Below are 16,984 nucleotides of genomic sequence, written 5' to 3'. Positions count from 1 at the left end.
TGGAAATGAATAATTAAGAGGTCGAACAGAATTAAAATACAAAAGGCACAGAGAGTGATAATTACCTACTTGACAGGGGCCATTCACAAGATAGTTGTTAGGTGTGATATTCTGACATTACTGAGATAATTAACACATGTATGATCAGATTCCTTTGCCTCTGTAGATGGGAAGGAATCTTTTTTGTGAATAGTTTCATGCTATTGTTATTCTTTGCATTTATTTATTTTGTTCAGAGATAAAATGCAAATACTACCTATTCTTGAAATTACCGGTATTAACAGGTAAATATTTATTTTTATTAAAGTTATAAACAACCTTTCTCAGTTATACAGCTTAATTAAGTGTAGTAAGATTGCTCAGAAAACAACCGCTACAGTAAATTAATCCTGACTGGATTCAAATTAAAGCCTTACTACTGTGAAAGAAAAACACAATATATTCAGAATGAATCTGCAGTTTGTCAAACACAAAGATCTATAGAGTTGGAACAGACTTTGGAAGTCTCCTATTCCGACCACCTTGCCCAGTGAAGGAGTCTTCAGTGCAGGAGACAAATGACTGTCTGGTCTTTTCTTGAATATCTCCAGTTATGGAACATCCACAACAGTTCTTGGCAGGTTCTTCCATTACTTAATACCGTGTTTCTCCGAAGGCCTACCCTGAAAATAAGCCCTACCCCAAAAATAAGTCCTAGTTTTGGGGCAAGGCACACATCAAAAAATCAACCTCATGTTGGGATGGGGGTGTCGATCTGCCCCACATGCCCCGTATCCACTTACTTTGCAGCCAGGCCTCTCCTCACCGGCCCAGCTCTTCTTCTGCAGCGTCTTCTGCAGCCAGGCCTGCATTTTTCAGTCACAGGCCTTTTTGGAAGGCCTCTGCAGCCAAGAACCGAGCTTGGATTCAATCCATAGCTTGGTTCTGCAAGACCTCTGCAGCTGAGGAGGTACATAGGTCCATAGCTTGGTACTCGGCTGCAGTGGCCTTCAGGAAAGGCCTGACTGCAAAATGCAGGCTGGAATGCAGGTGCAGAATCAAGCTGCTTCTTTGGCCCCAGAAGAAGTGGACTGGCTGGGCAGGGCTGTTGGTGCCAGAGATCCCCCAAAATAAGACCTGGTGCCTCTTTTGAAGGCAAAAAAAAAAAAGACACGGTCTTATTTTCAGGGAAATACGGTATCTCTTACAGTCAGGAAATTCCTCCTTGGTTCAAGTTTGGATCTCCCACTCTAAACCTTCCATCTGTTGGTTTTTGTCTTCCTCTCAGGGGTTAGTAGGAATAAATTTCCCTCTTTCTTGTGACATCCCTTCACAAAAACACTCCTAACAGAAGCCTAGCAACCCCCCCCCCCAAAAAAAGAAGAATAACACTCCAAGGAGGACAAGGATTCTCAGCAGACCTTCAGTACAGAATATCTGACAGGAGGGAAAAGAAGAAAACCAAAATATCCAAAATAGGTGGAAATTTCATGCCTCACTTGGATAGAATGGATGGCCAGAATCCTGAGCCAGAAACTTCCAAAAAGAGAGATTATATCTAGAATAATTTATTTCATAGGAGAGGAAGAAGTCAAGAAGTCAGTAAAAAATAAATAGCTGTAAAGTATAACTTGCAAGATTTCATTATTATAAAATGAAAGCACATTGCAGCATACAGTATTTGTCCAGCTACTTTTTTTCTGTGTGTGTCAAGGGTTTCTTTTGATTTCTTCTTCTCATGTAGAATAAAAGACTTTTTCTCCCCATTCTAGCAATCAAAACTCTCTATTTCTAGGAACACCATTATAGCTTAATATATGAACTTTTTTTTAAAAAAGATGCACATTCCTTTCTTTTTGCATCAGATATCAAAGTTTAATTTTAATCACAAGAAATATCTAAGGAGTTCATATTTGCTTTATATAGTCCTATATAAGTAGGATGCACATTAGAATGTTGTGTTAAGAATAAAATACAGCTACTGAATAGCAACTAAATATGAGGCATTAGTACTGAAAATAGAAGTTGAGAAATTTACTTGTTAAATAACTTATTTACATAAATAGTAAAGGTAAAGGTTCCCCCGCACATGCGTGCTAGTCGTTTCCAACTCTAGGGGCCGGTGCTCATCTCCATTTCAAAGCCGAAGAGCCAGCGCTTGTCCGAGGACGTCTCCGTGGTCATGTGGCCGGCATGACTAGATGCCAAGGGAGCACGGAACGCTATTACCTTCCCACCGTAGTGGTCCCTATTTTTCTACTTGCATTTTTACGTGCTTTCGAACTGCTAGGTTGGCAGAAGCTGGGATGAGTAATAGGCACTCACTCTGTTACGTGGCACTCGGGATTCAACTCGCCAAACTGCCGACCTTCTGATCAACAAGCTCAGCATCCTAACCCACTGAGCCACTGCGTCCCTATTTACATAAATAGTGATGCTCCAATGAAGGCTTTAATTTGATTCTATTTCTAAATGCAACATTTGTGTCCATGTCTGGAACAAAAACTTGCCTTCTCTCTCTTTAATGACAAGGTCACACAACGGAGGTTAGAGGAGGCCTGGAATCATATGGAGCTAAGGACTTCTTCAAAACTAGTTGCTAGGTGGTGTTTTTTTTAAGTTTTGCTGTAATCTGTCTCAAAATTTCTCAAAATGTCCCTTTCCCCTCTCACTTTGAAACAAGCATCTTTTTTTTCTAGGCTTGAGCATTTCTTCTGAATTTATCTAGGTAGGGTTTACAAGATAACTTAATAGAGCTAGAGGTGTGAGAGGTGCTACTGATAGGATAGCTGTTTTCTGCTGCCATATTTTTGAAGATCCTGGGCTGTCTAAACTGAAAAAGCTGGAAAAAAGATGATATTCACAATTTTCCCCTTTGGGATTAAGCTAAAGTGCTAAATGTCAGGACAGCTTCAGACCACTGAAGAGAGGATAGTACAGTAACAGACAAAGATATCCAGACAGCCACTTCATAATTAACTAAGTGCAGCTTCACTCCTGAGAATTTTTCATCTTTGTAATAAATTTCAACAGCAAATTCTGTTTCATGAATGGAGATTAGAAAGAAAAAAATGCAGAATTTTCCCCCCTGCACGGCATGAATATTTATAGTGTAACTAAGCCAAGGCCTATAAATGCTTGCAAAGCTGATAGCCCCATCTACTTACTTATTTACCACCAGCTGTGAGCAATTTCTCAGTGGTTTACAATCATATAATATCTACACATAAAAGCAGCTATACATACAGAAATAAGAACCATGGTGCTACATAATCTCATAACCGTTAGATCTGAAATGCCTTGCAGAAGGGTTCAGTTTTCAGAGCCCTTCTAAATTATTCAAAGTAGGTGAAATCAACATTTGCTGAGAAGAGGCTTTTTCATAAGGTGGGTCCAGAAGAATAAAGCACTGTTTTCAGACACTCCCCACGTCAAGGTTGTGGAGTACCCAACACTTTCCCATCTGGGACAATTGTATTGGATAGATGGCTTCTGCCTGGGAAACCTCCAGCGATGAAGCACCTATAACTTCTTAAGCTTGCCTTCAGAAGTTGTAGGTGCTTCATCGCTGGAGGTTTTTAAGAAAAGACTGGACAGCCATCTGTCTGAAATGTTGTAGGGTCTCCTTCTTGAGCAGAGGGTTGAACTAGAAGACCTCAAGGTCCCTTTCAGCTCTATTCTGATTGATTGAAAGGTGGTCCTAGGAGCCAACTCATGTAAGGCTTTAAAACGTGCAAAAGCCTATTGGAAAACAATGCACAGCACACCTTTATGTGACTGTAATGACTCTCCCCTGCCCACATGCCATACACTGTATTCAGCCCCTATCACAGCTTATGGATGGTTTTAAAAGACAGACTCATGAAAAGCAAACTGACGAGATAATGGTAACATATATGATCCTGCTCCAGATAGGGCTATGATTGGTACATTAGCTAACGTTTCCCAAATGCTTCCCTAGCCACAGCCTTGCTGTAGTTATGACTCCAAAAGAATTCTCAAGTTGCAGGCCTGCTCCTTTGTAGGCATGCCACCACATTCATGGTTAAAATCAGAGATGACAGAGATGTTTGTTAGTTTGTTTCTAAATAAATCACAGCTTCATAATTCTAGAGTCAACCTTTGCCTTAATTTTGTTCCATCTAGGTTCATCTAGACTCCAGACACTGGGTCAAGAGATTCACTGGATCTCCAGCCTGGTCTACAATGAAGATATACAGAAGGGGATTACTTGACACCTTTCAAACACTGCCCATGAAGAATCTTGAGTGATGAGAAGTCCATTGCTACTAGGCTGTTATCAAGAACTCCTAATGAGATGGAATAAATATAAAACAAGGTATTTTGTTGTTGTTGTTTTTTTTGAAAATTGCCCCTATGGGTATCCCCCTAAGCGGTTTTTTTTAAAGAAAAAAAATGGTGGTGAAGTTGGACTGGTGGACGTATGGTAAAATAATATCTTTCAATTCTGGAGAACCCATCCTCAAGTCTAGGGAAGAATTAGAATTAGAAGAACACGCTTATCACTGGTTTACATATCAACAAATTAAGGAAAGATTGGAAGGAAACTAGAGAAAAAAGGCCATGGTTTTGAGTTTGCTAAAAATGAATTGAAAATCCTACTATGTGGTAGTGATGATCATATAATTGCCAAGGTCTATAAAACATTATTAAAACTGAATTTGGAAAATAAACATGTAAAACATTGTACGATCAAGTGGGCAAGGAATTTGGGGTATAATGTGATGTTTGAACAATGGGAAAATATGTGGATAAAAGGCTTAAAATTCACATTAAATTATAACCTAAAAGAAAATTTTTACAAAATGATGTATTTAACACCAGATAAGTTATCTAGAATGTATAAAGGTATTTCAAATGAATGTTGGAAATGTAAATGTAAAGAAGGGACTTTTTATCATTTATGGTGGACATGTGATAAGGCAAAGAAATATTGGAGTAGGATTCATATATTAATGCATAAAATTCTTAAAGTGAACATAAAGATTAAACCAGAAACTTTCCTTCTGCATCTAATAGAAAGAGAACTGGAAACAAAAATTGGAACTCTGATTTTATATATGGTGATGGCAGCAAGACTGCTCTATGTACAAAAGTGGAAGGATGCCTCGATTCCTACCGTGGACGAATGGTTACAAAACTGATGAAAATTTGATAAAGCAAATTAGAAACCAGGGTCCAGCACATATCAAATGGATTTATCTTGCATTGATAGACATTGACTCAGAAATGATAAAATGGGCCCAGAATATTCAAGAAGTTATTACAATGGACACGTGGGAAAAGATCTGGGTGAGGAACGTAAAATTTACGCAAGCCCAAAACCTAAGAGAGAACTTTTATAAAATGTTGGCATTTAGATGGCATTTAGATCCTAAAAAGCTTGCAAGTATGTATCCGAATTATCAACCTAAATGTTGGAGGTGTGGTGGCGAAGATGCAACGTATTTTCATATATGGTGGACCTGCAAAAAGTTTAAGGCTTTTTGGATAAAAATTTGGTGGAATATGCAGAAGATCTTCAAGCAAAGGATAAAGTTTTGTCCGCAATTGTTTTTATTGGGCATAATTACAGATGCTACTGTTGTGGACATTAAGTTGATATTGAACTTAATCACAGCAGCAAGACTCTTAATAGGTCAGTATTGGAAGAAGGAGGAACTGCCGACTATAGAAGAATGGACTCTAAAGGTTTCTGACCTGGCGGAAATGGCAAAGATTTCGGCTTACTTGAAAGATCATTCGCAAGAACGTTATATTATGGAGTGGAAAAAGTGGATTGATTATATCCAGAACAAATATGGGACTAAAAAGTTTCACTTAGCATTTGAATAAGTTTCCTTTTCTTTTTTCTTTTTTTTTCCTTTTTTTCTTTTTATATGTAATATTAGTATTGCTTGTAGTCATTTCATATGAGCTAGAGGGCGATAGAATTAATAGTTTATTGTTGTTAGCATATGGATATTTATGATTGTTCTTTGTTTTTATACCTTGTACTTAGCTCTGGGAAGTCGGGGGGGGAGGGGGGAATGGGGGGGAGGGATAGGGAGGGTTAGGTAGGGGTGGGGGGAGGGAGGGGGGATTGTTAAAGATAAAATGTACTGTAAAACTTTTCAATAAAAAAAAAACTGATGGAATTAGCAGAGATGGCCAAATTGACTGTGCTGATAAAAGAAAAGAACATAAGTACTTTTGTTTCCGCTTCTGGACTTTGTGCTTGAGGTGGGAAAAAAATGATACTATGATTTTGGGTTTTACCGATTAGACTGATTTGCCGATATAGAAATGGCTAACGCATACTACTATATAAATGTAAAAAGTTGAGATTTGATTATAATGTCTGATTTTACTGCAACACAGAGAGATGGAAGTCAATGCCTTTTGTTTCTTCCCCTCCCTTTCTTCACATCTTTTTTTTGTTTTCTACTTTTCTATTGTTGTCCCCAACTATTCATTTTTGTATTTTCACATTTTATGTTATAAATGAATAAAACTAATTTTTTTTAAAAAAAAGAACTCCTAATGAGAGAAAGAAAGCAAGGCAGGTAAGGGGGAAAGAAGAAATTTTTTGAAAGATATTTGGAATTGTTTAGAAAAGACTCAAACAATAATTGCTGCATTAGTACATTAGTACACAAAACTGGATAAAATCAGGAATTGCCATTAGGGAAACAGAAAGAACACTGCATTAGATACTACTAGATGACATTAGTGGTTGGTCAATTTAAAGATTTACTAATGGAATGAATAGGGTATAAGTTGCCATTGTTTACAAAGTTTGTTAATTTCTTTTAAAATGTGGAAAGTAGAAATCTTTGTTTTGAATGTTTAGTTGCATCTGACCAATAAATACTATCAATTGTAACTGTAATCAATAGCTAGGTCAGCCCCTGGAAACTGTCTGTATTGCACAGTTAGACTGGAACCAGACTTTAATAATAAAAGCTATAGAAACAGAATTTTGAAGCCCTGACTGTGAAGCTCTTCCCTTCCTCTATAACCCAGGGAATTAGGGCAGAAAAAATTTGAGGGTTTTTTTTGTTATTTTTTTAAAACTTTCCTTATTTTTGGGGCTTAAAGCCTCTTTTTCTAACTGTTGCTGTGTAGGTTTCCCAAGGTTATCTCTGTGGCTTTCTACACTCACTGCCTACAGAGAATAAAATGAATAAAATATATTTCTGATATATTAAAATCCCATGTTGTATTCCTGGCATATTCAGGTAATTTAATTTTTAATTTAATTTAATTTATTAATATTTCTATACCGCCCTTATCCCGAAGGACTCAGGGCGGTGTACAGGGCAAGAATAAAACACAGAGTTACAAAAATTAAAAGGTAATTAAATACATGCCCATAAAAACAATTGATACATAATAAAAACCCCAATAAAATGATAGTAAAAACCCCACCAATGCCCCCTCAGGCCAGGCCGGCTTGTTCGAACAGGTATGTTTTCAGATCGCGGCGAAAGGAGCGAAGATCGGGCGCTGTCTGGAGCTCAACCGGTAACTGGTTCCATAGCTCCGGGGCGCCCACAGAGAAAGATCTCCCCCTGGGGGCCACCAATCTACATTCTCTGACCGGTGGCACCCTGAGGAGGCCCTCTCTGTGGGAATGCACAGGGCGGAGGGAAGTTGACGCCGGCAAGGTAAGGCTGAGGAGGACTTCTACCTGAAACTTTATGAACCCACTGCTAGTCCTTATGGAAATCAGCTCTACAGACCAATGACATGGCTCATTAGTAAAATGTACTATACTTTTTATGGATGCAATTTGTAAAACAAAGCTTCTGATTTTATAATTTGAGGAACAATCCTTCAGAAATTAAGTAATATCATGTGAATATTGTGTGAATGTTTCAGCCATAAATAGAGGCCAAGTAAATGTCTCTATTCAATGATGATTATCTATCCTATTAGGTCTCAATGTAAGGGGAAAGTCTTGAGCTATAAATTCAGCTCATGTTCTTCTGAAATTCACACATATTTCCCAGGCATATGAGAAATACCAATATAGGCTACCTTCTTGCTCTATGTCTATGTTAGAGAGAGAGAACGAGAGATCCATAATGCAGTACTGTAATCAGAGTTATGCTTTATTATTCAATCACAGGTCAACTCACTGATCTATATATTCTCTAATACTTGGAAGCATTTTTGCAAATATATCTCTTTTCTGTTCTATTTTCCAAGAATCACTTTTACATATAATTTCTTTGAGGTAACAGACACTGGACAGAATATACACAAGGTTATTCACTATGGGGAAGTAGTCTATAATAATATTTCACTGCTCTGTTTTTCATCACTTGGTACAATGTTTTTTTAAAATTTGTGGTACAAAAATCTTTCAGAGAAATTAGGTAATTAATTTAAGATCACAGTTCTACTTCCATAAGCATGCTCAGCAGAATGTAAAATGGTTGTGCTTTAATGCTTTTACAGTTGTTACTATAATAGTAGGTGAAAAATTAAATATTAAATATGGCACCTGCTTTTTTATAGTATATAGGAAAGATATGTAAATATTTCCTTCTACTAAAACTCCAATTTTAATTCTGAATATGGGCTTAGACTTTCTCATATATTCCTGGCACATTTGCTCCTGGAAAAAAAATAATTGTACTAGATTAAAAAATGGGCTAATTAATCTAGAGAAAACAGGGTAACTTTACAAAAGTTCATTTGATATATATTTAAGTTTTCCTTGATTTTTAGAACTCTCATGTAGCATTAATTAATAATCTGTTCACTTCTAAGGCATAATTTACACAATTATTGTATGTTTCCCCAGGGAGTTCTTGCAATAAAAAAAATCCTTACTGATTTTTTAAAATAATCTCTGATTTGTTTATGAATTTATATATTCATATATTAATGCTTTTCTTTTGAGCATATAAATATTCATAATTTAATGCTTTTTTTATTGAGCATCCATGTAAATAAAATGAATAAATAAAGCTCTAGATAAAGAAGAAAGCACTGGAGCAACATATGTACAACTAAATACTGTAGTTTAATTCTAAACTTGTCGAACTTTTTCAATAAATACAGACTAAGCCTTGTTGCTCCATCAAACAGTACAACTGCAGATCTACCCACAATTCTGCAGTTTTTTAAAAAAGATAGCAGCTTGCTCAATCATACAGCTTGCATTTATTCATAAATGCTTCTCAAAAGACGTAACTATTCTGGTACTTACATCCAAAACTATGGTTTGCAAATGTTCTGTATGATTTTGTGTCCTCTAGATTTACACAATTCTAGAGATCATTTTTTAAAAAAATGATATGTGGTTCCAACTAAACCATAAATGATGTGTGCTACAAGCTAAACATACTTAAAAAGAGCATTGCAATTTTTGTACTTGCTTGGGTTGAGATACCTCATATAAAAAGACAGTGAAAGAAGAGATAATGGGATACTTACTGCAAAAAAGATTTGTAGAGAACTGTGAGCCACTTCTATATATTGATATTCAAGAATGCACCCTGACACAGTGATGTAGCGATGGTCTTCTGGGGCCCAATCTGGGGCTGGAGTCACAGATGTCACTGTGCAGCCTGGGCCATTTTCCATCCACCAAGACCGGTGCATTGAAATATTGAAGGTCAGAATAAGATCTGTTTCCTGTCAAATGGAAAAGTCAATAAATCATCAGCTAAAGTTGAGTTTGAATGATGGCTTTACTTAAAAAAAAACAACAACACTTAAAATGATCTCCACTCAGTTTTAAAATTAAAATTTGCAACTGGACTTTTAATTTGTGACACAATATTTCAGTTGTTATGATCTCATTCAGCTTCCACAAAAAAGAGAAAGATGATTCTATTTCCTGTGTATCCAATGACAACAAAGACGGGTGAGAGAAGCAACCTGTGAAAAGGAATCCACACAAGTGTTCAGTCAAGCAAGAAAATTAAACCTTTTGTGCGAAATGGCTCTCAGAATCCAATCATCCCCACAGATTGTTTTTACAGTTCCATTAATTTTTTATTATCAATATGGAGCTACCTGACGAAGATTTTGAAACACAAGATACTAAGGAAGTGAACCTCAGGAAAATAGCAAGGGGGAAGTCACTGAACACAAAGGCAACCATTCATAGCCATCTCAGCTTTGTCAAACTTTGGGAGGAATGTTCAATGGGCAGATGAGTCAAAAGTGAAATATTGAGACTTCATAAATGTTATGTCTGATGGAAGAGAACCATTATATTCCACAATAAGAACTTTATATTAACTGTTGAATATGAAGGTGGTAGTGTCATGGTTTAGGGATAAAGATAGTCTTTGACTTACAATTGAGCCCAAAATTTCTGTTGCTAATGAGACACTTGTTAAGTGAATTTGCCCATTTTACGACCTTTCTTGCCACAGTTATTAAGTGATTCACTGCAGTTGTTAAGTTAGTTACATGGTTGTTAAACGAGTCTGGCTTCCCCACTGACGTTGCTTGTCAGAAGGTTGCAAAAGGTGATCATGTAGCCCCGGGACCCTGTAACCGTCATAAATATGAGTCAGTTGACAAGCATCTGAATTTTGATCACGTGACCATGAGGATGCTGCTATGGTTGTACGTATGAAAAATGGTTATAAGTCATTTTTTTTCATTGCTGTTGTAACTTTGAACAGTCATTAGTTGAGGACTACCTGTATTTTGTGGCTTCAGTATTGGGTCACTTACCATCACTGAAGTAAGCAGAAATTTTGCTTTACATCAGGCCATCCATCCCTTATCCCAGGGGGCCCCAACCTCCAGTCCGTGGACCGGTACCGGGCCGCAGCGTGCCAGCAACTGGTCTGCACAAACAAGCAAAGCCCCATCCATGGAATGTAGGCAGTACACAAAACCACACACTCTCCGGTCCGCAGAAAAACCTTTCTCCATGGAATCGGTCCCTGGTGCCCAAAAGGTTGGGGACCTCTGCCTTAGCTCAAAACATGATATGTATCATATTTTGGAATGGCCAAATGAATGTTAGACTTAAACTGCATAGACATGTTGTGGCACTATCTGATTTCACTAGGAAAGCCTCAGATATTCCTGAAGTCGGCATGAAGGAATGAGCCAAAATGCCTACATGGGAACATAGGGGGTTGGTCACCAAATGGTCACCAATAACTGCATTTGGTTGCAGTTATTGCCACTGATATTACTGAAGAGGATGGTTCATTTTTTACATTAGTGCCTCATATTCACTGGATTATTCTGCTTATGAAATAAATGAAACAAGCATTAAACATTCATATTATTTGTTCATTCAATTTATTATTTATTATTGCTCACTTGAAGCTTTGATAAGATCCAGTACAAAGTTATACAAAAATTCAGAAGATCTAAAGAGGCAAAGTCAATCTATACATTATATTCTTTATTTAGCTATATTATGGTTTAATGTGGTGATAAACTACTGTATAAATACTATAATTAGAATAGAATAGAATAGAATAGAATAGAATAGAATAGAATAGAATAGAATAGAATAGAATAGAATAGAATAGAATAGAATAGAGCTGGAAGGGACCTTGGAGGTCTTCTAGTCCAGCCTCCCGCTCAAGCAGGAGAACCTATACCATCTCAGACAAGTTAATGTCCAATCTCTTCTTAAAAACCTCCAGTGATGGAGCACCCACGATTTCTGAAGGCAAGCTGTTCCACTGGTTATTTGTCCCCACTGTTAGGAACTTTCTTCTTAATTATATATGGTGTTTTCATGAAGGTCTTGACTAAATCCTTTATCAAAGCTTCTTAAAAATGATAACTGTCATCCAGTGAAGTCCTCTTAACAGCTTATAAGTGACTAAAGAATATTAGGAACCACATAAGCATACTATCACAGTGGAGAAATGCAAAATAGAATACAGGTAGTCATAGTTTTGTAACCACAATTGGGACTGGCAGCTTGGTGGTTAAGCAAAGCAGTCACTAAGAGATACTGCAACTGTGCTTATGATCTTATGTCAGCTTTCCTTTGCTTTATAGTCTTGAAAATATTAGGATTGGTCATAAAGTTACTTTTTCATCACTGCTGGAACTGAAAATGGTCTTTAATGAGGGAGCTGCTAAACAAGGACTACCTGTACTTCAAACATCTGCACTGCATTAAAGTGTGTCTATGTATGTGTGCATAATGTACAGTAGATTTAGAGGTGAATCTTAATGTGGTCATTTTTGTAGGTGACACCAGATTTTGAACATGGAATCCTGGATACCAATTAGTGAATATGTCCTCAGAGTTTTCAGCAGTTAGCCCATTGCTGACAGTATTTTCTTTACACTTGAGCTGGCTTTTGCTCACTTTCAAGATATTGATGAAGAACCTTTTTGAGCAGCTCAGCAGAGCACAAGAAAATAATAATAATAATGAAAAATAATTTGTGCTAGAGTCCTCAAAAGTAATTATAACTGAGACTAAGCAGTGAAAAAGCCCACAGAATAAGCAGATGCAAACCATTCCATGTTTAGATAATGTCAGCTTGGAAAAGCATTCAGGTCTTAGTCACTCAATTAAGGTTCCTATACATTAGGTAATCCCATTCCCAAATATTACATTGCTGCTATTTTATACAGTTTTCCTTATAAGTATCTTTCCCTTGCTTATAAAAACCTTTTATGCTACTGTCACAGAACAAATGCTTATCTGTACATAACTATTACAAATATATCCATTTTGGTATGCTGTCTTTAAAACATGCATGCAGTTGTTAAGTTAGGAAATAGTTAATGACAAACGTAATAAAAACATGTTGAGCCATGGCTTTGACATAAAAGAGCTAAGTGCTCAAATCTAAATATTCATTTTATATCAGCTACTCCATCTTGATTCTACCCAATGATGTTAGAATACATCTCCCATCATCCAAGGCTAATGCAGCCGGAGTGCATAATATATTATATTGTAAACAGGGTTATGGTTAATGGTCTCTTGTAGTATGGAAAGTAATTTAACATAACCTGTTAGTGATTTTTTTCTTGAAACTTAATAAATAAGTACAGTGTTTCTACAAAATCTTCTTGAGCTATGCCTAAATAAACTATATCATATCACTAATTGTGTGTGTGTGATTGTATATATTTTATATATTGATTATACATAGAGAGATAGAGATAGAAAGAGAGTATGTGTGAGTAAGTAAATAACCTGTTAGAGATCACAACCAGAGAGAAAACGGTGCTCTTCAACATTTATCAAAAAAATAAAACTAAGAAGACTACTTCATTTTACCTCTCATTATTTTTGGTTACATTATTAACCATTATTTATGGTTACAATCAGTCAAACTCTTTTAATTTAACATGCTACAATTAATTTAATAATGTGAAATTAATGCTCTTCCCTTTGAAGAAACCTGAGGCAGAAAGAGAAATCTCCCCGTTATCTTCCTTAATAACAATAAACCTTTATTGTCAAAGTACAACATGTGTACATTGAGATTAGCTGAGCCTCCCCCCTGTGCTCTCTCCCCCCAACACACAGTGACAACAAACCCTCCATCCTACCACACCATGTGAACCAACTACACCACACACCGGCCTCCCAAGTCAATTCTGCATAAGTTCACAGAGATTATATCCCATTTAAAAGCCTAACAGCCCACGGATAAAAGCTATTTTTCAGCCTGTTGGTACGGCTGGCTATACTCCTATATCTCCTACCGGATGGTAGGAGAGTAAAGAGATACCGTCCAGGGTGTGAGTCATCCCTGAGAATCTTCCTCACTCTTCCAAGGCAACGAGCCCTGGTGATGTCATCCAGTGGTGTCAGGGGACAGCCTACAATGTCTTGTGCTGTGCTCACTACTCTCTGTAATACTTTCCTGTTCGCGGCTGTCAGACCAGCATACCAAACCACAATACCATATGAGAGGATGCTCTCTATAGTAGACTGGTAAAAGAGGGTCATTAGCCATTGTTCTACCCTGTTCTTCTGCAAGACCCTAAGAAAGTGAAGCCTCTGTTGGGCCTTTCTAGCCACCTGGGTTGTGTTAACTTTCCAGGTCAGATCGTCACAGAGGTAGACTCCCAGAAATTTAAAGGAGGAAACACTCTCCACACAGTCCTCCCCGATGTAAAGTGGGGCAGATTCCTCCTTTTTTCTCCGGAAGTCTAACACCATCTCTTTCATCTTGCTGATGTTTAGGTGCAAGTTGTTGTTACTACACCATATGGATAGTTTTTGTACCTCCGCCCTATATGCTGTCTCATCTCCACCTGTAATAAGACCCACCACAGTTGTATCATCTGCAAACTTGATTATCGCAGTGGATGGGTCAGATGATACACAATCATAAGTGTATAAAGTGTACAGGTAGGGGCTAAGCACACAGCCCTGTGGCGTGCCGGTGCAAAGCTTCAGGGGGGTGGACAAAGCAGACCCGACCCTCACTGTTTGTAACCGATCCCTAAGAAAGTCTTGAATCCAATTGCAGATGGCGGGGGAGAATTTCAAGTCAGTCAGCTTCTCAATGAGAATGCTCGGCAAAATGGTGTTGAAAGCCAAGCTGTAATCAACAAAAAGCATCCTGACATAACTTCCAGGTTTCTCGAGATGACTTGCTACAGAGTGTAAAGCAGTAGCTATGGCATTATCTGTCGATCCACAAAATAAAAATCTCTTACCCTGGGAGAGTGGAAGCAGAAATCAACCCTACTGTAATGAAATCGTAAACTATATGAATTCCTTGCCCACTTCATATGCTGTTCTAGAAGGTTAACAAGGCAGAAGGCTAACTGCTACTTGTGGTGATAAGTACAGGAAAAAGAAAAGAAATATGGGTTGGATAAACTATTGCTCCAGAACATTCATGAGGTCAATCCAATTCCTATATGACTGTAAGATTTAATGGAGTTCAGCAGTGTTATAGTGCAGTTGTATGCATATCTACTAAGATATTAGTCCTAAACCTAACCAAGGTGTGGGATCCACTCTTAATATTCTGATAAGAGATATGGTTCAACAGCTGAGCAAAGAAAATCTGTCATAAACAATGCTACACTTAAATTATTTAAATTATCTGCCTCTATTATCTAAACAAAATCTAAATGCACCAAGCATGCTCATTGGTTGCTTGGCTCCATGCTCTTGGCATCTGTGTCAATTTATATGTGAAATATCTTAACAACCAAGATGGCCAATTACTCTGTGACATGCTCCCTTTTTATAAATAATTGATTAAGATTGCATAAATAATTTATAGGGGCTACAAGGGTATTAACAATAAAAATGTGTGCAGTAAAAAAGCTGTAGTGCATGAATTCTTTAGGTCTGACTTAAAGCTCAGCCTTGATGAGACTCAAAGTTGCAAATGGAAAGTTGTTAAGAGTGAGGGCAAATATACATATCCCAGGATAATATTGAAAGCTTGAATCTGGATTGGTCACCGGAACCAGAGGTTTACTCTTCTGAGCTTTTGGATTGTTGCTGGAGCCCATCTTCAGTTCTTAAGAAGTCTTCATAAAAAAGGAGCTATCCTTTCACTGAGCATAGCATTTTGATTCTAGAGGGGGAAAAAACCCCTAACAGACAGAGAATGATGCCTCACTAAAGCATGGTGAGAATTTAGCACTTGCTCTTCATTGCATTAGGACAAAAATTGAAATTGTTTGTATCCTTCATATGAAACAACTCCCTGCCAGTGAAGTGTTTTTGGCAGTGGAATAAATGAGAAATTAGGCAATATCTGTTCTGATTCAGTGTCAGCCTGTGGTTTCAGCACCTGAGTCGGATGATTCTGAAGAGGAGGAGGAGGAGGGGTTTGGAGAGCCGTTGGTGTCAGAGGAAGGTTCTGATGCACTGCAGAACTCTTAGCCTGGCCCTTCCCTTCTTGTTCCTCCTCAGACCCAGCTGTGTGAGCATGAAGGATTGGAAGAAGATGATCCACAGCTGGCTCTGTTCGGGGATGCTAGGAGCAGGAGGCAATCTAGCAGAACTGAGCAGAGGAAAGCAATGAGGCAACTCGGGAGAAGGTAATGAGAAGCCACGCCTTGGGACTGCTGTTAAAAGGGGAATGTGTGGGAGGTGCTGGTTGCTGAAGGCAACCGTTTGAAGAGCTTCTGCGAGAGTCCTGATCTATTATCGTTTAACACTTGTTTAACCCTTTTGGTTTAAGTCTTGTTAGAACTTTTTGTTTAACTTTTGTAAATAAATTTGGTTGGGTTAGTTCCAGCCTGTTGATTATAAAAAGAGGTTGTCCCTGACATTCAAACAGGGCAGGTCGTAGGCTGGAACAGAACAATATCATTGCTATTCATGTCAAAGGTGATGATGTGCTTATAGCTGTTTCCCCCCACCCCCCATCCCCCACAAAGGAAGAGAAGCGTGGTAGGATTCTGCAGGAAGTGACTGAAACAGCCCAATGGGAGATAGTTAAATTAACCCAGATAAGATCCAGTTTACGATGAATGAAGTTAGACATCTGGGACATATACTTTCATAAAAAAGCATTAAGCCAAATGATAGTAAAGTTCAAGCTATAGTTAATTATGGCATTACAAGATAAAGAAAGGTTAACAGAAAATTTGGGGGAGGGTCAGGTTGAACTGATAGCAACTGCTCCTTAATAATGCCATGTTGCAATGGTCTTGGGGATATGACAATACATTGACATTTCTGAAAACAATACTGGGAAACAAAGATTTTATTTCTTGAACAGTTATGGGTGTATCTTATAGATGTTTGGCTGTAAATCACAAAAATAACCTGTAATTTAACCTATCATGTATCATTTTATAGAAATATTCTGTTTTTGCTATTTCTTTTTATACAATGTATGCTTTAAGTCAGGGGTGTCAAACTCAATTTCATTGAGGGCCGCATCAGCATTGCGGTTGCCCTCAGGGGGCCGGGTGGGTATGGCCAGGGTGGGCGTGACCTACTGGGTGGGCGTGGCTAGAGTGTGTATAGCCTACTGGGTGGGCGTGGCCAGCTCTACATCATTTGCATCAAGGGTGCCTATGGGGGCCTGGGACAGATCAGGAGTGG

At 37.9% G+C, this 16,984-nt stretch overlaps 1 protein-coding gene across 2 annotated transcripts in view; it reads right to left on the bottom strand.

Moving 5' to 3' along the window:
• Positions 1–16,984, bottom strand: part of NKAIN2 (sodium/potassium transporting ATPase interacting 2) — a gene marked incomplete at both ends in the record, with an annotated part of 629,329 nt that overhangs the window by 139,193 nt on the left and 473,152 nt on the right. The window contains one exon of one of the 2 annotated variants that reach the window (XM_083370531.1): positions 9,430–9,630. The exons of the other annotated variant lie outside the window; for it this stretch is intronic. Within the exon in view, the coding sequence (XP_083226657.1) occupies positions 9,430–9,630 (201 nt within the window). The remainder of the gene's footprint in view (positions 1–9,429; positions 9,631–16,984) is intronic. 2 annotated transcript variants of the gene reach the window in all.

The sequence above is a fragment of the Vipera ursinii genome (assembly GCF_947247035.1).
Source record: "Vipera ursinii genome assembly, chromosome: 1".
NCBI lineage: Eukaryota > Metazoa > Chordata > Lepidosauria > Squamata > Viperidae > Vipera > Vipera ursinii.
This window is presented reverse-complemented; position numbering and strand designations above follow the sequence as displayed.